This window comes from Pelodiscus sinensis, chromosome 1, assembly GCF_052426305.1.
Source record: "Pelodiscus sinensis isolate ZL-2025 chromosome 1, ASM5242630v1, whole genome shotgun sequence".
NCBI classification, from domain to species: Eukaryota; Metazoa; Chordata; order Testudines; family Trionychidae; genus Pelodiscus; species Pelodiscus sinensis.
In genome coordinates this window covers 64555948-64578861 of record NC_143052.1, presented here as the reverse complement: position 1 = coordinate 64578861, position 22914 = coordinate 64555948, and the positions used below count along the sequence as shown (strand labels likewise).

General features: G+C 39.9%; 1 protein-coding gene across 1 annotated transcript in view; it reads right to left on the bottom strand.

Annotated features, from left to right (window-relative positions):
- Nucleotides 1-1548: 1548 nt before the first annotated feature.
- Nucleotides 1549-22914, bottom strand: part of CAND1 (cullin associated and neddylation dissociated 1) — a 57747-nt gene continuing 36381 nt past the window's right edge. The window contains exons 8-15 of the mRNA XM_075931364.2: nucleotides 20244-20536; nucleotides 18801-18942; nucleotides 16126-17619; nucleotides 14989-15084; nucleotides 9141-9310; nucleotides 8873-9037; nucleotides 8458-8565; nucleotides 1549-6635 (exon numbers count right to left, since the gene is read on the bottom strand). Coding sequence (XP_075787479.1) covers nucleotides 6411-6635; nucleotides 8458-8565; nucleotides 8873-9037; nucleotides 9141-9310; nucleotides 14989-15084; nucleotides 16126-17619; nucleotides 18801-18942; nucleotides 20244-20536 — 2693 coding nt within the window. The 3' untranslated portion in view covers nucleotides 1549-6410. The remainder of the gene's footprint in view (nucleotides 6636-8457; nucleotides 8566-8872; nucleotides 9038-9140; nucleotides 9311-14988; nucleotides 15085-16125; nucleotides 17620-18800; nucleotides 18943-20243; nucleotides 20537-22914) is intronic.

Sequence of the window (22914 nt, the reverse complement as noted above, 5' to 3'; positions counted from 1 at the left end):
CTACAGATATGGACAGACCAAGTCCAAGCACCTTTTAAACCCAGGCAAGCCAGGCATGTCCCAGGTAATGCACCACAACAAGGGCTGCCACTATACAAGCGGAGTCGCAGGACGTGGTGAAGAATGCAGCCTGACAGGAAACTTTTTTTAAAAAACAGAAAATAAAGAAATAACTGAATAAGTTGAATAATAAGAAGAAACTAGGTGAATGAGAGAAGAAATTTTTGTTAGTGAAGATGAGAAAGATGAATGTGTGAGGGCAGCTGCTGAACAGCGACCGGAGCAGGCGGAGGACAGAGAAGAACTAAGAAGGCGGCTGGCCACACATGCACATTACACACTCCAGGCACCTGAGCCTTACCACGCACAACCAACTGGGGGAACTCTGCTACCAAGAATCTCTGACTGGTGGGCACAGTGGTGGAGCACCTACGGGGACACTCCTTAAAGAAGAATTTCAGTTAGCACAGTAGACAGAAATAGAAGTTCTTTCCCTATGAAGCATAAATTTTAACTTATACAAGGGTTTATCTACACCAGACCCTGTAAACTATTACCTTTTTACTAACACAAGATATTTAGGGACCTGATTACCATTCACTCTGCAGTTCCTTTACACTGCTCCAATAGTGTAAGAGTATGAATTACATTTATACTCATTTCCAAAGCAACATCAGACGACCTTTTATCAAATTAAAATAAAAGTCTAAGGCTGAGTCTACACTGGCACGATCTTGTGCAAAAGCAGCTGCTCTTGCGCAAAAACTTGCTGCCTCTCTACACTGGCCGCATGTTCTTGCGCAAGTAAGCTGACATTGTAATGTACGAAATCAGGGCTTCTTGCGCCAGAACTCTGACGCTCCAGCACAGGAATAAGCCCTTTTGCGCAACTGTTCTTGCGTAAGAGGCCAGTGTAGACAGGCAACATGAATGTCTTGTGCAAGAAAGCCCTAGGGTTAAAATGGCCATCAGAGCTTTCTTATGAAAGAGAGCATCTACACTGGCATGGATGCTCTTGCGCAAAAGCACATGCCAGTGTAGACGCTTTCTTCTGGAAGAGTTTTTGCACAAGAACTCTTCCGCAAAAGAGTTCTGGCGTAAGAAGCTGCCAGTGTAGACGTAGCCTAAGTGTTTTGAGCTAGTCAAAAAGAGAGGAGGCAGGCTTACAGGTTCTAGACATGAGGGGAGCCTGGTTTAAACAGGAAGCAATTATTTGTCCGACACACAGTAAGGCTAGTACACTAACAGGAATTTTAAGGGGTAGAGGACTTTTCAAATCAAAACAGAAAAAGTGAGAGCTTATGCACCTGGGCCTGGAAGATAAAGGACTTAGCACCCAAGACTCAGCATCCTTGCCTAATAGGAATCTCAGTATGTAGAACATCAATAGTTTTAACAGTTTCTCTATTACAGTTGCTCAGTGAAATTATTTTGATTTTGTAAACTCTTGCATATTGGATGTTATTCTTTGTTCAACCTTTTTGGGAGGAAAACTAAAATGTGGCACTGAATGTTTATGTTTCAATTTATATTGCAAAAAGGACCCCATTGTCAGATGTAACAGTTTATTTCTACATAAGACTAGAGGTTATTGAACAAATATTTTCCATTTGAGATAATCTCATTTTGAAGACAAAAAGCAGTTCAAGCAGAAATTTTTACTAGTGGTAGGCCTCTTCACAACTTCTATTACTATTTGTATATTACTTCAGTAAATTCCAGACAATTGCACATGTGCAAATTCACAGATAAGATTGTACAGATATAACTAAGGATCTTATTTGGTCCAATGAACTTTTATTAGAAGTGATGTGAGAAAAGAAAACCTACTTTAAAACAAAATATTTTTAACTGGTTAGTAAAAGTTACTCAATAGAAGATTATGTTCTGGAAAGTAATTAAAAAGGGCACTATAGTTTCAAGTTTCTTCATTCAGGCTTCTTCATATCAAGTGTTCGGGTGAGAAATTAAAATGAGATTTTTCTTCATTTCCAGCCCTGCAAATAATCTGCATTCTAACAGTGAAACAGGGTTTTTTAATTCTCATATCACCAGTAATAGAAGTTCTGCAGGTAAATAAAGTCCTCACAGTTATACTTGTGAGATCCCATGATCTTCCATGAGTCTGCACAGTTTTAACATGGAATTTAGCAAACCATTGATGCAAACTTAGTAGAAGTATCCAGCTCTTAAACACACTGGCTCTACAGTGATAGCAGAACCAAAAGGAATCCTAAACCTATTGCTGAAACAAAAAAAGTGACTTAATACACACAAGGAGCAGAGCTGTTGAAGAGGAAGGTGACATTTTTAATAGTCACGTTAGAGAACCATGCTTTTAATTGTTTATTAAAAAAATCTGCATCCCAATATTCCTGCTGAAGGCTTTGCAGCAGTTGAATAATGAATAGTGTTCACAGAGCTGTGCTATCCTTGTGCGCTGCTATAGTAAGTACAAACAGCTATGTCTACACTGCGCACCTTACAACGAGGCTATGCTGTTGTAGCATGCCATTGTAAGGTACACAATGTAGCCATTATCGCTGGGAGAGAGCTCTCCCAGTGATAAAATAAAACCACTTGCAATGGGAGCAGTAGGTTCATCACAGGGAGGCACAGCTCCCACTAATGAAGCACTGTCCAAGACCACTGTTTTTCATCATTGAAACTTTTGTTAATTTTGTTTATTCAGACTTCTGAGCAACAAAAAGTTCCAATGATCAAAGTACCAGTGTAGGTAAGCCTAAGAATGAAAACTTTTTCAGAAGATTTTATACTCACCACTGTTTCAATATCTGAAACTGAATGGCATGGGTAATTCAGCAACAGTTGCTATTCTACTGATATTTCCTAGCAGGAAACAAGTCTGAAGAACCTGAAGGAGAACATGCCAATAAGAATAAAGTGAGCATAAAGTTTCAGAGTTGTAAATTACACTTGAACCTTTTTAATCTGGAAATCCTGGAAAACAGAGTATGCTGATTTTGTGGGGCCAGGAAGGGCACTGAGGAGTCTGGTGTAAGGGGCATGAGGGTGGAGTGCTTACCTGGCACCCCACTCCTGAGGGCACATGCTCCCATGCTGCTCCCAGGCACTGTTTTTTGCTGCTCCCGCAGGGGAAGCACATCTGAGGAAGCAGAAGCACAGAGCTGCTTCCTCCTCCATACCACAGGTGCTTCTGGATTAGGGATACCGGGAATACCGAGGTTCAAGCGTACTTAATTTTTTTTTTTTAAACAGTGGTTGTCAAATACTTACCTTAAAGTTTGAAAAACTACTATACCATCCTTTCATATAGCACATCACTGTCTGCATCATAAACTATGCTAGGAAAGGAGGACGAGGGTAGGGAGAGATTTAAAAAAAAATACTGAGGTGCCAAATGTGCAAACAGGCATTTTTGTAAGCCCCACTAAGATGCCTGTTTGCATCTTTAGGCACCTAAATACAGTTTAAAATCTGATCTAGTGGTTTCCTGCTTTAATGTAAAAGTAAATGAGTTTCTTTGTAATTACTATTCAGAAATTTTACTATTTCTGTAGTTTTGCCCTATACAAATTTACTTCTGCATAAGAAAATTTAGTACTCTCTTCCTCACCTACCTGCCAGGTCAATGCTCAAAGTGGAAAGAGTGGATCGTATTCTGTCTGTTGAGCTTAATGTGCTATGCTTTCATTCAAATCTTTTAATGTTTGGCCTCGAAACTCTGCATCTCACAAAAGTGTAACCAAGCAGAATGTGAAGCTCCTGTTTAGGCCTGGAGCTTACTGTATTTCAATTTAGCATAGAACAAGAAAACCAAGTCAGTTTGAGTAACCATAATATCAGATACCTTGTAACAGTGCCTAAAAGGTAGTGTACTAATTTCTCCAAAGACATTATACTTGAATTTAAATATACTCTTCATTATACTTGAATTTAAATATACTATTTCACCTTCCTTTACACCAAGCTTATGAATTAATTTTCTAGATTGGATTCCTTTCCTATGTCTAACTCCGTAAACCTCTTTCACTTAGGGTACATCTACACTGCACACTTATTTTGAAATAAACTAATCCAGAAGAAATACTCTGAAATAGCACAACTATACTATAGAGAAGCCCCAAAATTAGTCCAAGGCAGGCTTCTCTAATGTGGACATGCTACCTCAATCTAGAGCCGCAGGAGGCACTGGGAAGTAATTACTCTGAATGGCCCTCGGGAGGACTTATTTCAAAACAGCAACAGTGGAGCGTCCACACTACTGCTATTCCAAAACAGCTATTTCGGAATAGATGTTATTCCTTGTGCAATGAGGTTTACAAAAGTCGGAATAAGTTGTCCGTTATTTCAAATTTATTTAGAAATAACGGAATTGCTGTGTAGACAACTCGCATTATTTCGGAATAATGGAGATTATTCCAAAATAATGCTGCTTTGTAGATGCACCCTTATTGTGAGAACACGTCAGAAAACATAAGATCCTAGTATTTCACCGTAACTACACAACACAACACATTCTTAACTAATACAATTGTTAAAACAGATAAGGTACACTGCAGAGGAAATACTCAATTCAGGGTTCCAATAATTCAAAGATGCATTTTCCAAACATGTAATTTCTTACTAAAACCAGGCATCACTACTTTTTGCCTTGATTATTCCCCTGCCATTACCTTTAAATATGCTGGCACAGTTTAAGGAGATGTCACTGATCTCCATTTCAAAAAGTCAACTTCCAGTTATGTAAGCATGAAGATTTTGAGGACAGATGAGAAGCTATAGCATCAAATGATACTTCTGCACTATTATTTGAAATTGTACTTACTGCATGAGTGCATGTACGCTTTTCTTCTCATTATAGGTCCTCTTAAAGTCAAAGGCCAAGGTTTAAAAAAAAAGGGCGAATAAAATTAAACATTTCACCTCTCTTAGCTAACAAATCCTGACAACCTACTAAGCACCTCAGACTTCTTCGATAAAGTGTGCTATAATTAGGTCTATAAGAATCAAGGCATGTCACACTGTTGATGTCAAATACTGCCACACCTATTTCTAAATGCTGAAATATTATCAAGCAAAGTGAAACTAGAGAAAAACCTGAAACAGAGATTGGAATTTTACATTAATCAGTTTAAGGCAGTCGGACTCCAACCTTTTCTAATGTAGCTATTTCCAATGAACTGCTAGGCAAACTTCCACCACTGGAGTGTCCCCTTTCACCGGGCACTGGCACAGTTGTAGGACAAAATTATTCCTACTTTTTCTCTTGCATATCTTTTTGCTATTTAGTTTTCCAATATGGTCTAATTTCATGACTGCTCCATTTCCCACTCACCAGATGCTTGAGATATTAGCTAGTTCAATGTGGCCAAAACCCATGTGCTATACCATTCCTTCCGGCCACTAATGGAGAAGAGTTTCTTGGCAGCAACACAACACATTATTTGCAGAAAGGCAGCAGGGGTCTTTCAAGAAGCCACCCCCCCAGCACACATTTATAAAACAGAGTCAGCTGGGTCCACAGTTATGCAGTTTTCTCCCACCTACTATTCTCTGCCCAACGATCCCAAACTCCTACTTCCTGTAGGATCCATCCTCCACATTGGGAAACATCAATTTAGTGAATAAGATTACTTTCACTGTAAGAATACCTGTAGTTCACCACACCTGCACTTAGAAAACCAGATTAAAATTTAACCCTCTCCCTTTCCTTTAAGAATGTATTTTCTATGTAAAAATAAATACCTGAAAATTACACTAATACAGTATTATTTTAACATGTACTATGAATAAACTGCACGTGCTGTTTTACAGACAATATATATTTGTAAACTTGCTCATGCAAAGTTAGTATGCACAACAGGGATATTAATTTTCTAATCCCCACACCTTTAAAAATGACATTTATTTATGTCTGCACTTTTTAAACTGTGCCCTTCCCCTCTGCAATATAATAAATCTTACACAAAAGAATTTCTTATCGGCCAGCCAAATCAATTTATGTAGCTGAAACACAAAAGAATAAAAGTTATACAAAAACATGGTGGTTTGTTTTTACAGAAAGAAGAAAAATTAAACAAAAAAAAATCATGGGCACAAAATTTAACATTTTAATCCTAAACATTACAGGGCAAATGGATGTTGGAACCTATTTCCATACACCATATTTTTTAAACCTTTTATTTCCATTTCAAATGTGGCCAAATCCACTAAAGCATGAGTGGTTTACAACTTCTGGATCATGGAAATACATATTTCTGCAATAAATGCTAGAAAAACAACAATGGGGAAAAGCCAACTGTCTCCATAAAGGTAAATAAAGTGGAACAATGTGAATATTAGATATTTTTCTGTTTCTTATTCTTAACCTGTCAATTCAGTGCATCATATGGTTCAACGTAATGGTCCCCATTTTGAACAAACATCTAACTAGTGTCCATTGATTCTAAGTTAGTGGATGATGAATCTTTCTGGATACTTTCAAAGATGGCCGCCAGCTCAGGGTTAGAGCTTATCTGTGACTGAAATTCACTCATTAACGGACTCTTCTCTGCTTCTGGAATTGTTAGAAGGGCTGCTACTGCCCTCATGGCAGACCGCTTCAGTTCATCTTGTTTTTCAAATTCCTGTTTCACTGAGTTTGCCTTTACCTGTAGAAAAAGTAGTATATTTAGGAAGTTTATATTTAAAACTGAGTTCTTCTTAAATTAGTCGATGTAAGGTATCTTTCTTTCCAGATTGCCACTATAATTTGACAGGCAGTGGAAATAGTTTATACTGAACTAAGTATTTTTCTTTAGGATTAAAAGAATATAAAGGTCACCACAGGTCACTGGACAGTTTAGTGCAGCTGATGTTTAGCAGCCGTAATTAAAAACAGCCTAAAACTGCAGATTAAGCAAAACCAGTCTCCCCCCCCCCCCCACACACACACAAATTAACAAAGCATTACACAGGGGGTCAAAGCTAACAATAGTCAAACTAGTTCAATTTAGTATGATCAGTAACAACATTATAAAATTACTAGATGAACTGCAGAAGCACAAATTAGAATAGAACAATGGACATACTAACCATATTCTTATCAGTTAAACCCTTTAAATCAATCAAGTGAAATAAGAAGTAGATTAATAATGGAAAATAAAACAAACAAAAAATTGGGTAGGAGATATGATGGTGGAAGATAATTATTTGTTTTACCGTATGTTAGGAACTCTAGTCATGGACCACAAACCCATTGTACTAGGTGCTATGTAAGCACAAACCCAAAAGATGGTCCCTACCCGAACAAACAAACATTTAAGTAAGGCGGAAGTAAAGCATCATCTTAAATTGTTGTTCTCACTTCAAACTGCCTATTTCCCCCTTCAGAAGAAAGCTGTAAGTTTCCCACAACTTTTGAACCTCTGTTGTAAAAAATTAAGAACAAAACTACCCAATATTCCACATTCAGTTTCTACAAAAAAAACTGAGTTTTCAAGTTGTTTATATGGTAGCCAGGCTTCTGAAAGACAAAGAGGAAACCAAATAATCCAAATAATTGAAAAAACAAACAAAAAAAGCCCCAGAAAAAGTAAACAAGTGTATTCAGATTAGAAAAGAGATTTTTCTATCTTTTTTATAATTTTATTAGGGTGTATTTTTATAATATGCCTTGCATGAGTCTCCCACTCTCAAATTATTTCTGATCAACATTTAAAATTAAAAAGCCATTCTAACTCAACCATGTTAGGGTATAAACAGACTACTGGTGTACTTTGCATGAGTGAAGCTTCTACAAGTTGTACCTTTCTTAAACAGGACTTTCTGGTCTGGTAACATCCATGGTCAGACAGGACCACAGAACCCAGGAAAAGGGAGTCTGGGTGTGGGGCAGGAGTGCAATGGGGGTGGGAGTGACACAGCCAGGAGCCCCGTGTGAAAGGAGGGGGACCGTGCCTCAGGGAGATCTGGCCCCAGTGACTGGGCAATAGCGTGGAGCCACCAGCAGCTGTGGAACTGCAGCCAGGGGCTCTCAACCCGTCGCGCAACTCTGGCCCCGGTGACTGCCAAAGAGCGCATGGCTCCAGCTCCGGTGGCAGCCAGGGAGCTCTGCCCCCAGCAGCAGCAAGGCCAGGCTGGAGCCCTAGAAGTGGGGCAGCATTAAACACAGGCCATAAGGGAAAGGACCGCCCCATGTCAAGCAAATCCCCTCATTTGGGACCAGTAAGTTCCCGTGGGTGCTGGATCAGAGAGGTCCAACCTATACTTCGGGCATCTTGCCTTAAAATGCAGTTGAGTCATGCACAATATCTATAGCTGTAAATCCTATTGTGGCTTATCAGCCCAAAACTACAGAGCATATTCAATTCATATTGACACATTCTCAAAAAGTAATATCCTTAATCAAGTCTCAGGTTTGTAATATTTCAATATACAAGAAAAAAGGTCAAAGTATTACTCAAGAATATAAGTGTCAGTTTAAGACAGTACCTTTGTTGTACATGTGGCACGTAAGGGTTCGACAAGCCTATCCAACCTCTGCAGTACTGCACTTGGACAAAGGGTAGACAGTCTCACCAACATTAAAAACGTTAGCATCTAGATGGGGAAAATCAATTCAGAAGTGATTAAGTTCTGCACACTTAAGGTCTTTATTGTACTTCAATATAAAAATGAGTTTTAGAACCGCAACATCCTATTATAAATATGATTCCATATACATCCCATTGTATGTTTACTGCCTGAAAACTATTTTTATTTATATCATCTTTCTAGTCAAGAGAATAATATTTGCATAGCAAAGACACAGCAAAATCTTTTAAAAGTCACTGTTTATCCAATATTTCGCATTATTAATTAGGTGAGAATGCTCAAATTTAAAGCACAAATATACAAGGTAATTTACCTTAATGTCATAATGATCCTTCAAACCATCTTCAACATGGTTTAGGAATTCAAATATATCTAGCCTATCCAGACAGCTGTCTAAAAGAGTATACATGCACTCAAAAGCTGCCTTTCTAATGTCCAGCCCATCATCAACTGTATGCTTGAATGGTCCCATTTCCACCTGTATACACACACACACACACACACAAAAGAAGGGGATGTTTTTATTAAAATGTAACTTCAAGCTTATGAAAATATTTTGCAGTCTCACCAAGTTTACCTACCTCTCTTATTAGTTCCTTTCTGACTTTTGTTTCATTGTAAAGATGAGGAAGCACAGTATCTAAAAGGTCCCTTATTAGTGATGGTTTATTGTGTGCCGCTGAATTAAATGTCACTAGGGCGACTCTCCTTACATTGAGATCAGGGTCTTCCAATGTTTTTAGAAAATCACCTACAAATATGTAAAGAAATCATTAACCAACAGATGTTTCTATTTGGTACTTCCAGAAATCCGGAAGTATTTTGCCACATAGAATTTATTTTTACATTTTAACTGAGAGGTCATTTACTATGCAAACTATTTTTGATGGAACGGTTATTGCTAAATTCAGCAGCATCACTGTAAACTATGCAATATTAAGTAATACCACTGTAAAGATTTTAGTAAGTTTCACTTTATACGGTAGCATAATAGCCTAGAATAATGTGTGATGTCAGGCACAACTGCAGAAAGCATGTACAGCCTCCTAAGGTGGCAGGGAAAATCCCAACTAATATTCATATTTGAATATGAAAAGCCAAGGAATTATAAGAAAATGTATATAACACATGTATACGTAATCTACGGTCTCTCACAATCTGAGTGGCACATCCAACCAAAGAAAGTTTTATACCGTAAATATTTAAACTGAGCAGGCATTATGAACTCAAAAGAATTACACACCCATAAAAATCACATTATTTTTACAGAAGAAATATTAACTGGAGGGTTTTTATCTTCTTTGAGAAAGGGGCAGAAAAGGGTCTGGCAAACTTCCACATGGAATAGGGAAGCATATGTTTGTAATACTACATAATATTGTGAGAACTAGGTGTAATTCTATAGTTTGACATGATATTAAAACTGTATCCTATTAAATATTAAATATTACATACATATTAGCATAATGAAGTTGAAACAAATTTTCTGTTATGCAAAAATCAATTTCATGAGTTTTACCTGTATTTATACCAATTTTTTAAAAAAAATTATTTTTTATTGTTGAAAGATAAGCCTTGTATAACTGTATTAAAGAATCATGAAGACTGTTATCTCTCCCTTTATTATGTTGTTCCAATTTTCTTAAAACATACATGAGTATGCCATTGTAAACAAAATTTGTATACTTTGAAACAGCTTAGGACTGCAGAATCATCCATTAACTGCTTTTAAATTACCATGAAAAGGAGTATATTCAACATATACTAGGATAAAAACACCTCCACAGACTACCCACCCCACTGTCCAGACCCTGAGGAGAGGAGTCATACAGTACTTCCTAGACAGAATAAATGCACAAAGGATCACATCAATACCCCTTATTAAGTATTATGGGATGCCGCAATGAAGGAACACAGTAAAAAAAAAGGAAATAAAACAAGATGGGTGAAAAGCAAAAACAAAACAAAATTAGATACCCTGTTTCTTTTTGTGGAAAAAAAATAAAGAGGAATCAAGGCTGACTAAGGGAGAGGAATATTGCTAGAAGTTCACTGACAGCACAAAAAATGGGTTCCTAGCTCTCTGAGCCAGTAAGATCACTAGACAAATTCAGGAAATAAGGCATAAAAGTGAGAGTAATTAAATATTGGAACAATTTAACCACAGGTTATGGTGGATTCTCCTTCACTGATCATTTTTAAATCAAGACTGTATTTATTTCTAAAAGATGCGGTCTAGGAAGTTCTACAGCCTGTGTTGTATAGGTGGTCAGACTAGGGCAGCGGTTCCCAACCTCTTCCATATGGGGACCTATTTTGACAATTCAGGAAGACTTGGTGACCCAAGGCAATTCAAAAATGGGGGAGGGAAAATGGGGGGCAGCACCTAACTAGCTAATTTTGCGCCTGAGGCAAGAATATAAAATTGTACCACCTTCTGTTTATATATTCATAGTAGTTATTTCATAGAAAATACATTATTAAAATAATAACTCTACATTTATTTGAGTTGTGGTGGGGGAAAGACACTCATCCCCAAACCGCTTCTCCCCCGTCCCTCCGGCTTAAACCTCACACTCAGAGGCTTGAGGGGCTGAAGGAGTCACACACAGGTGCTGGAGGGGGTGGGAGTCTCACAGTAAGAGGTCTGGGGGGCACACTCACTCAGGGGCTGGGAGTCACACTCTGGGAGTTACACACAGAGAGAGCATCACACTCAGGGGCTGGGAGTCAGGGCCTGGGAGTCTCACAGGTGTTACAAAAATATTAGAAACATAATACACATTATTAAAAAAACCAAAAACAAATAAAATGTAGTATTTTACTGAACAGTTTCACCTGAACTTAAATTAATGGGTTACCCACAGCACATACCAAGGGCTGCAACTTAGCACGGCTACATATATGCAAATATATGCAGATCACAAAATTTATTAAAATAGCTCCTCCTACCCCAGAGCCAGGCACCTTCCAGCCCTCCTGCTGCAACCCAATCCCCCACCTCCTACCAAACAGTCCCAGCCTCTACCCCGGGCCTGCATCAACCCCCCCAGCCAGGGCCGGCCCGAGGTATTCCGGTGCCCCAGGCAAAGGTGCGCGGCCCCCTTAGGGAGCACAGGCCCACCCCCAGGGCGCACGGCGAATGCGCGGCCCGGGTATGCCCACTAGCGTGCAACCTGGTACCCGCCCCTAGGGCACACGGCGCAAGCACAGCCCAGTCTGGCCCGGCTGTCGTGCACGCTGGGCAGTGTAGAGCCCCGTGGCTGTGGGGGAAAGGGAACTGCTGGCTGGCGCCACGGGGATGCGGGCGGGCCGGCGCAGCAGGTGCCGGGTGCACAGCTCCTGATGGCAGCTGTGACACCACGCGCCCCTTACAGCTGCCATCAGGTGCCCCCCAGCAGTTGGTGCCCTGGGCAGCTGCCCAGCTCACTCATGCCTCCTTCCGGCCTTGACCCCAGCACAGTCCCAGCCTCTCCCCACAGGCTCCTGAACACAGTCCCAGCTCCTACTCTGGCACCCCTCCCCTAGTCACTGAAATGGTATTCAATTCAATTGATTGGTTTAACTGCCTGAAGACTGTTAAACCAATTAAGTTGAGTACCACTTCAGGTGAATGGCTCTTTAAAACTAAGCCAGCTGCAGAGCTGCCCAGCAGTGGACCTTTTCAAATGTGTGAATGCACCTGGGGAGACACTTGGTGATCCTTTTGAAATGTAATGGCGACCCATAGGTTGAGAAACCTTGGACTATGGGAATCACAATGATTCTTCTGGCCCTGGAATCTATGAATTTTTTCTGGCCTATGGAAGAATAACACTGCCTGATTCTGAAAGAAGGCCCCTAAACTTTTCTATGCTAGCGGCCTGGATGTCATGAAGCAACAAGAATAGTAAATGAAAAAAAAGAATCTAATGAAACTGCTCACCTCAAAGAGTGCAGTTCTCAAAGAAAACTTAAGAAAAACAAACACTAATGGAAGGGAGAAAAAATTAAATAAGGCTGTAAGAAAAGACTCAAAGGTGGAAGGTAAGCACATTAATTTTAGAGAAAGACACTAACTAAGATTTTTCAACTATGGCTTAATTTATGAAAGGCTTTCCCAACACTTGAGGAAGTGAGATACAGGTTGAACCTCTGTAGTCCATCATTCTCTGGTCCAGCAACATTTTAGTTAGCTGGATGTCCACTTATCATGGATGTAGCCAAATCTCCTGTAGTCCCATAAAATTTGTTTACAGCCACCAGTGTTCTGTGCTGTTATTTAGCTCTAATTTACCCCTAAATGTCGTCTAAGAGCCCAGTAAGCAGGGGAAATGTTGGTAATGCTGCTAGACAACATTGACATCCCATGTTTCGGCAAATTCTCTGGTTCGGCACCAGTCAGGTCCTGAGGGTGCCAGACTAGAGAGGTTCAATCTGTAATAAAGCATAAGTGTAATAAAGATACACTGCAATACCTATTCCAGATACAGTCTAAAATAAAGCCCAGTGGTATAGTATAAGAAAATAACCCACTAGGAAATATAAGACTAAGACAAAGGTTTGTATTTGCTTTAAAAATATGTGATTTTGTAAAGACTGCAATGGTTGAGATCTAATACAGATAGTAAGCATCTGTGGAAATGATGTACTTAATAAATTCAATAAATTTTCTCTGGTGAGTTCGATAAGACTACTGAAATGCTGAAAGGTCAGAAACAACAGGAGACCTGAGGATCAGAAAGTCTTTTGGCAAGTCAAAGCTTGTTTTGCCTTCTAAAGATGTACTGATGTGCCAAGTAATTTGGTTATTTATGGATCAATAACACATTTTGACAGATAATTCATTTTTTCAAATAATGTATAAAAATATGTACTGGAAATCTATCTTTCAGTTTTTAATGAATTGTGTGACTGTGTATACACATTTAAAATTAGCCATTTGAAAATAAATTCAGCATTTAAAAAAGTAAATGGTTAGTAAACTGGAAATTACTGCTATTATGTTTGAAACCTCAGGGGTCTATATTGAAAAGTTGCCATTTCCTTAATGGCATCCAGTATGCTTCAGTATACAGTTTAATAACAGTTCTCACTAATAGTTGTCATCAGTGAATGACTAATTCAAGTACAGGCAGTCCCCGGGTTACGTACAAGATAGGGACTGTAGGTTTGTTCTTAAGTTGAATCTGTATGTAAGTCGGAACTGGCGTCCAGATTCAGACACTGCTGAAACTGACCGCCAGTTCTGACTTACATACAGAATCAACTTAAGAACCCCAGGCGTCCCCAAGTCAGCTGCTGCTGAAACTGATCAGCAGCTGATTCCAGGAAGCCCGGGGCAGAGCAACTCTGCCTGGGGCTTCCTGTAGTCAGCGCTGGTCAGTTTCAGCAGAAGCTGACTTGGGGACGCCTGGGGCAGAGCAGCTGGGGTGCTACTGGACCAACCCAGCAGCACCCCATCTGCTCTGCCCCAGACGTCCTGATTCAGCCGCTGCTGAAACTGACCAGCAGCGGCTGAATCAGGACCTGGGGCAGAGCATCTGGGGTGCTGCCGGGTTGGTCCAGTAGTGCCCAAGGGCGCTGCAGGACCAATCGGCAGCGCCCCAGCTGCTCTGCCCCAGAGTCCAAAACAAAAGCCTGGTCTGCTGGGGGGGGGGGAGCACACTAGCTGCGCCCCCCCCTCCCCCCCCAGCAGACCAGGGACACGGGGAGCAGAGCCGCAGCGGCAGCGGGGTGCCGCACCTCTGAGGCTTTGCTCTGGCAAAGCCTCAGAGGCGAGGGACCCCGCCACGGCTGCGGCTTCAGTCTGGGTGCCTGTGGTCTGCTGGGGACGGTCCCCAGCAGACCACAGGCACCCTGACTGAAGCCGCAGCCGCGGGGGGGTCCCGCGCCTCTGAGGCTTTGCCAGAGCAAAGCCTCAGAGGCGCGGGGAACCGCCGCTGCTGCCGCTCCAGTCTGGGTGTCTGTGGTCTGCTGGGGACGGTCAAAGCGGCAGAGCCTCAGAGGCGCGGGACCCCCCCGCGGCTGCGGCTTCAGTCCGGGTGCCTGTGGTCTGCTGGGGACCGTCCCCAGCAGACCACAGGCACTGGGTCTCAAGGGGCAGCAGCAGCGGTTCCTGCGCTTCTGAGGCTTTGCTCTGGCAAAGCCTCAGAAGCACGGGAACCCGCCCGGTGCCCCTGGTCTGCTGGAGACGGTCTCCAGCAGACCAGGGGCACCGGAGCAGCTTACGAACGGGGCTTTCTCGCCCCGACTTCCGGGGCGAGAAAGCTCCGTTCGTAAGTGCGGATCCGACGTAAGTCGGATCCGCGTAAGTCGGGGACTGCCTGTACTTGATAACCATTTCTTTAAAATGGATTCTTTGCACTGCAAACCTGGTAAAAATGTTTGACTATTAAATTGTTGAATAGAAATCCAGTTTTAATTTTTAAAAACATACAAGAAACTTACCTATGCAGTTCTTTAATAGTGGATCAATAGGTTGTGGATGATCAGAAATGGTGAACTTCACCGCAGTAACCACTGAACTTCGAGCATATGATGACCCTAATACCAAACATGTCATTTTAGTTAAAAAATATTCAAATTGTTAAATAATTTAAATATATTTAAATTATATTAAATTATAAGTCATTCTTTTCTCACCACAATATGTCTATTTTCCTAAGAAAGACTTCTTGATTCTGCTTTCAAAGGAATTAAATGTTACTGATTGGCTGGCAAGATGTTAAGTTTTGTTCATGATTTTCCATTATTACATTTTAAACAAGGATGGATGTTAAATGTTAATTAGAAATACATTAAATTGGTCTTCCATACCAACATTACATAATGAATGCCTTAATTGGAAACTTATCCCAAATAGATCCAGCTGTAGTTCTACAAAGGAATTCTATGTTCTAAACAAATGCAAATAACTTTTTATATCAATATTACCCTAGGGGTAGAATTACTGTATTGAACTATGTATAGTGAAGAGCCCTTGTCCTCATATTTACATTCCTTTATTCCTCATCCCTTATCCTCATATTTCACAAGTCTCTTGATTAGTGTCTCAAAACTGTTTGTATACTGCATTTGAAAAAAAAATTCTGTTTCCATATCCTTTAAAACTATTCACATATGTATATTACAACTCTTCACTAATAAAACACCACTGCATTATTTCAAAAGCTAGTTTCTCATATCAAAGTGAAATGTAGACAATTTATGTTAGACACTACCTACTTCCTCCAATGTAAGGAAAATGTTATTCTAAAAACAAAAGCCATTCAAATACTTATTTGAAAAACACTAATCTAACTGAACATTATATTTTAACAAAAATTTCATATTACTGCTCTATAAATGTACCATGCAAATTTAAATGTCTTTCTTACACCTCCATGCAAAATATGTAATATCGGGTGTCAAGAAGTAATACAATTTCATTTGCTGAAATTCTCTGGAAACAGTCCACAATTTGAGATTTTTCACACAATAAAACTCAAGTGCAAGCTAGTGAGTTTAAGCTATACTCAATGTCAGGAGTACAAAATTCTCTTAACAGAGAGTCTATATATATACACACACTGAACAACAGCCTACCTGATGCCAAATATCCTTTGAGCCGTGGCAGCAGAGTCTCTGGGTCTATTAAAGTAAGCTTGCCCAAGCATTCAGCAACAACATTCCTGGTACCCTCTTCTGCACACTCACAGTGTTTCAGCAGTAAAGCCCAGATGTTTTCAACATACGGTTTGAGGCCTACCACTGATGCAGAACTAATTATTTCTTTCAAGGAATGGAGAAGAAGGTATTGCCTCTTAGGCTGACTGGTTATTTCTTGTAAAACAAATGGTAGATATTCAGGAAGATTGCCAACACTAATACTGCCTAGAGCATAAGATGCTGCGGACTTGACTTCCTCACTAGGAGAGGAGAAAGCTTCTAGTATTACAGACTTGAGCTCAATTTGTCCACTTAGGTCAATATGATGCCCAACTTCCCCAAGAGACAGCAAAGCTAAAAGTCGAATGGAATCTGTAGACCTTGAATTCTTGACATCTTGAATGAACTGACCTACCACAGCTGGTCCCTCTTTAGGGCAAGCTCGTGTAAGGGCAGCTACACATTTGGCAATGGAATAATAAGACTGCTTGTGAGTAAGTGCAGTGCTCTGTGAGTACACTGGTCCTGTTAACATGCGTAATAAATCCATATATCCTAAGTTACTGGTTCCAGTCACAACCAGAGCTTGGAAAAATTCTAGCATAGCACTAAGTGCTCCACCCTGCAATAAAGGTGATCTCACCAGGCCAATAAGTTCATTAAGAATGGATCCACTGATCTTTGAAAGGGAGGAAGGATAAACTTTAGCCAATGTAGTCAGAAAACTGATGGCCATCTGTGAAACATGCATATCACTTTCACTGATAAGAGGTGGAAGCTCATCTAGGACAGCATCAATCATGGCAGCTGTCAAGCTGTCACTGTAATTTTTAATTAAGATATCTAGAGCAGAAAGCGTGCCCAATTTTAAAGCTCGCTGGTTTTTTCTGAGGAAAGACGCAAGGATAGGAACTCCTTCACCCAGGATTGGTCTCAGATCTATCTTCAAAGGAGAGCCAGCAATCAGCGTCAATGCTTTCACTGTAGTTAGCCGAGTGATCTCATTCTTTAGTCTCTCTAGGAAGATCTGAAGTGTGCTAGGCAGGTCAGTGCCTAGATTATCACCAAGGCTACAGATGATCTGGCCCATACACGAGATTGCCCTCTCTTTTACTTCCTGGTCAATGTCAGCAGCCTTCAGTCTCTTGATGGTGCAAGTAAACAAATCTTTGATGTAAGGTGTGGCATCAAAGGAAGAAGGCTGGTCTAAAGGACGAATGACCTTCACAAGCTGCTGTGTAACTAGAAGTGCCTCTGATGTTATCTTGTAAAAAGGATCTCCAACACAAGCTACAACTGGAGGAACCAGTGCTTGAACATGAGGATGGAAGACTTGGGGAGAATGGTTACACAGTATCACGTACAGACAAGACAAAGCATCAATCTTCAAATTAGAGGAACTTGATTTGTCATTCAGTGAAAAAATGATCCCTGTAAAAGAAAAGAGGTTCTGTTATTTCTATATTTATTTTTAACATCAAGGGTCATGAAAAGTCTAAACAATGCAGCTAAATCATGCTAACATTTTCTGCTCTTAAAGACTTTTTGGAAGGAAATGCTTGCCACTTTTATTTATTCCAAACTTCTTTTACACAGGCAGCACACATAGGCCATTTAATGGCTTGTGCTGTCTTTCTTTTAACTGTTAGAGGAAACTCTGAATGCAACTTCTCAAAATGACCATATTTAAAAAACATGTAAATCTGGCACTCACATCTCTAGTTACTTCATGAGATTGAAACAAGCTACAACTTTTAGTTGAATCTAAAGACTAACACTTAATCTTTTATAAAAAGTGTCATTAGACACTGAAGAATTACGTAAGCGATACAAAAGATTGCATATTTGTAGCTTCTCAGTAGCTCCTATAAAAATTAATCTAGTTTAATCAGTAAGAATTTTCTGGCTACCATCCCTATAAATTCTACAACAAATCTGAAAATAAAGCTTTTATTTGGCTCACCCACCACAACCAGTGATAAAGATTTTGCATGGGTGATAAAAGGTGAAAAATGGGCAGTATTTAGCTCCACATAAGTGGAAATGTGGCCAGAATTTGGCCTTCCAATTAGACAATTAGTGAACAATTTTGTTAATACACTAGACAAAATGAATCTAAGCTTACAAGCCAAGGACTTTTTACTTTGGTTTTTTTACTGTGCTCCAGGGTGGATGCCCTCTCACTGAGTTCACTGCAGATCCCACTTTACTTCCCTACCTTCAGTAGGTCCTTTATCCTGCTTCAGTCTGTGTTGGCTGTTCAGCTACTTCCAGGGTAGGTGGGGCTTGAACCCACCATCCTGCAATCCCCAGGCAAATGCTGTATCCCTTAGTCTACTCAAAAACCCACACAAACTACCTACCTTCAGAGGATCCCTTATCCTGTGTTGGCTCTTTGGTTGCTCATAGGGTGGGCAAAATAAAAGTATTCCTCAACTATACATGTGGATTCACACAGACGCTAATCTACCAATTGCATCTGAGTGATATTATTAACTAAGAACTATGCTTTAAAGCTTTTTCTTAAGTATCAGGATTTAAGGGTTAGAAACGTCAGAAGTCGAAGTCATCACAGTTAACCTATAACAGATTTACTAATACATTTTTCATACCTGGCACAAGTACAGGAATGTGTTGTGTTAGGGCTCCAGGTAAAACATTTACCAGCTCAGTTAGCATGTTAAAACAACACTGACGTGTCTTCACACTCTTCTCCTTCATCTGTTTGTGCAAAGCTTTAACTATGTTGGGAACCTGTAATAATTAAACACCTATTAACTAGTTTGGCAATTAGCATTTCCTTTTCAGAGTTATCCTAAATTATGGAAAACAGAATGTCTCTTTGGGCTTTGATTCTTCACAAGAGCAATATTTCTAGCTGCACTGACTGCTTTAAGACCAAGTTTCAGATGTTCAAATCACTTACTACCCCACCCCAGAAATTTTAATTTGAAAAATTAAGGTCAGATTTAGCAAAACATGTTTTCCACAAATCTTTTATCTCAAATTCTAGAAACCGAAATACTAATTACAGAGTTACCCAATGGAAAATGATTTATTAGTCACTGCTGCCTATTCTGAGGGTAAAAGGTGTTCTACTGATCAAGTATCGCCTTCTTTTTATTGTGAGAATTTGTCTCCTATTTTGATTTTATCTAAACAGTTTTAACAGACAACAGACAATGATTTGTTTTATAAAATGGGGCAAATAATAACTATGTTTATAGACAATTTTAGAAATGGACAGCCAATAATTATAAAATAAACAAACTCCCTATAAGTCCAATGAGTAATTCCAGTTTCCAGATAACCTGCAGTTATCTGAGGCAATTTACCCTACACTCCCTCTTAGATGAGTTAGTCAGAATCCATAATCTGAATATAACTACAGGAAACCCAGGATGTTAAGAGGCGGGTAACTGACTAATCGCGTAGTCGATACAAATTGAGTCGAAACAAATTGTATCAACTACTTGATGAGTCCATAAGGCTCTGCAGTTTAAATGTAGTAGGAGCCAGGTGCACAGGCAGCCCAGTTCCTACTACATTTAAACAGCAGAGGTACAGTGGGGGTTGGTCCTTCAGCCAGGGGGTTCTTACATTTAAAATGCAAAGCCACAGTGTCCCAGACCGGCGCAAGCCAGGGCTGAGCTAGACTTGCTCAGCCCCGGCTCACACCAGGTCCAGCAGCTCCTGTCCATGGCTAGCCTGGGCCCGCCACGGTCAAGGTTGCTTTGCAGCAGCCTCCCATACCCCTCACCATCCCCACTGCCTCTGATAAAGTCAGCAGGTGGGGGGCCAGCAGCATTGCAGAGACGGTGCTGGGGGTGGGGGGGGGGGGGGAAACGACTTTAAACTGGCTCCCTGCCCCTTGCTGCTTCTATCAGTTTAGGCTTATCGGGTAGTCAATTAATCAACTACTCTTTTACATCCCTACAAGAAACTGGTGACGAATAATGATTTCACCCCCTTTCCGCATAAACCCAGAGCACAGTGATTAATCAGCATGACCTTCTCTCATATTCACAACATTTTAAAAAATCCTGACAACTAACCTGACTCTGAAGCATTGTCAAAGGTGTTTCTCCTTGTTCCATTGCATCAGGATCACACAGCCAACTCTGTACAGGTCGAGTTTGTTTTAAAAGAGAAAGATATGCATGGAAAACATCCGCTTTTACATTCTCCTCACGCTCTTTGAATCTGGCTATTAAAGCAGGAGACACGGTCTTGTAGAATTCTGGAAGCATTTCATGTCGTGTGCTAACCACAGCATCTAAACATTTAGCAGCTGCACGTCTCACTTTCCAGCTCATATCATCATCGTCACTATATTCATCATCACTCCCTTGAGAAAATAAAATGTATTTCTATTATACACAAATTCACAGGCATTCCATGCTCGCAATTTTGTACAAAGAGTTTTGTTTTAAAGAACCCAAATTTATTTGATGCAACAGATTGTTAAATGTGTAAAACTTGCCAGAGACAGACAACATATTAGCTTACATTTCTGAAGAAGCACTCTATAATCAAGATAAAGCAGAAGTATACGAAGGTCGTTCAAAATTGCCTTATTCCTAAAACTAAATTATCTACTTTGCATGCTTCCTCATACTAGTGCCTCTCATAAATCCTCTTCTCATGTTCAGTTGCTAATTGGACAGTCATTCCCAACACCCTTGTAACTTTACATTTTTTATTTCAAATCTTTTCATTTGATGGAAAACAAGCCAATAATAATAGCACATCAAAACTCAGAAAACTAGCCTATCACATTTTATACTTGCGTGCATTATGCCCGCAAAAATTGTGCATGAGTTCAACATGTGGTTGGTCCCATCACCTGATATATACACGCTACAATTATCTTTGTACCGCATTCCATAAAAAACAGCCATATCCATATGCAACAGTGACTTCTAAAAGCCAAAATTTTCAAGTCTTCAGGATCTTTACAGGGTAGGAAAATGTACAGATTTTAACAAATTTACTAAATCTACATTGCTTTGTGAATAGAGACAAGATAATGCCTTTCAAAATCCTAAGTACTTTACATTTTTGTTTTTTTAATCTCTCCTTATATCTTTACATTCTCCATTGTACCACCACTCTGGACTACATGTTCCAGACAATTTCTACTGCAGTAATTCAAGCTAAACTGACCAATTTATAAAGAACTAAACTATGTTTAATAAACAGTACAGAAGAGTACATATACTCTTACAGCCTAAAAACCTAGTTCCCCTAATCAACCATTTATAATATATGCCTGTATTCCATTTAACTCTTTTACTAGAGAACAAAGCCCTGAGAAGCAACTTCTATAGAACTGAAAAGGCTTCTTGTAAAAATTTAGCAGCTGAAGCAAGACACTTGTTTATCAACAAATTCAACCATACTATTTTTCATGAAGAAAACTGAACAGAAGCAGAATATGCAAGAAGTAAAATATATTATATTACTATTTAAACATATTGTATTAATATTTAAAAATTAATTTAAAGCAGAGCTAGATGGTCTAGTAGGAAAATGCTCTACCTTTCGATTTAAGGCAAAATGCACCTACTGATGGTAACTTGGAAACTTTCCCTGGCAAGAGAATGTTGGTCTAGACTCTATATAGCCACAAAAAAAACCAGATGCAAAGCGTTAGTGTTATCTCCTGCAGATTTCTCCATCTCTTTGCTACTGCTCATAGCTTTATCAAACACCAAAGCAGTATTAAGATCTTTTCAATCTTCTACTCCACCCTCTACAACTTCAGAACTGTTTTATGGTAAAACAACAAATTAAAACAATACATATCTCATGCAAAGAAGCATGTCATTTCCCCTGATTACCGAAAGACTGGAAGATAGCTAATATGAAACCAATTTGTAAAAAGGGCTCTAGAAGTGATCCTGGTAATTACAAGCCAGTAAGTCTAACTTCAGCAACTGGCAAACTGGTTGAAACTATAGTAAAGGACAGAACTGCCAGACATATAGATGAAACATAATTTGCTGGGGAAGCATCAACATGGTTTTTGTGAAGGAAAAAAAAAATCACATCTGAGCAATTTCTAGAATTCCAACAAGCATGTGGACAAGGGAGATCCACTGGATATAGTGTACTTAGATTTCCAGAAAGCCTTTGACAAGATTCCTCACCAAAGGCTATTAAGTAAAGTAAGCTGTCATAAGATAAGAGAAATGGACGGTCCTCTCATGGACTGGTAACTGGGTAAAAGATAGGAAACAAAGGGTAGGCATAAATGGTTAGTTTTCAGAATGGAGAGGGGTAACTAGTGGTTTCCCCAGGAATTTGTATTAGGACCAATTCTATTCAACATGTTCATAAATGATCTGGAGCAGCAATGGGCAACCTAGTGAGTGGGCAGCATGAGTGGCCTTCCTTTATCTCAGTGGACAGCAATATTGTTGTAACCAAGACAGTCTCTTAGGATAGGCTAGTTTTGCTAATTGCACCTGTGTCCCTAGAATTTGTGGGATGTGCCAACTGAACCACAGCAGAACTTTGACTGGATGCAGAGGAAGTGCATGGCTCTCTCAGTCAATGGTGTGTGAAATCAGCACACATTCATCACGTGCCCTCGTTTTATGTGCATTTCATTTTAGTAATACCATTAGGAAAACAACTACTCAGACATAAACCAACAGAATCTCGCAACCCTGTGCAGCGCAATGATAAACAAAATATCTCATGGCCCACACACTGAACCCA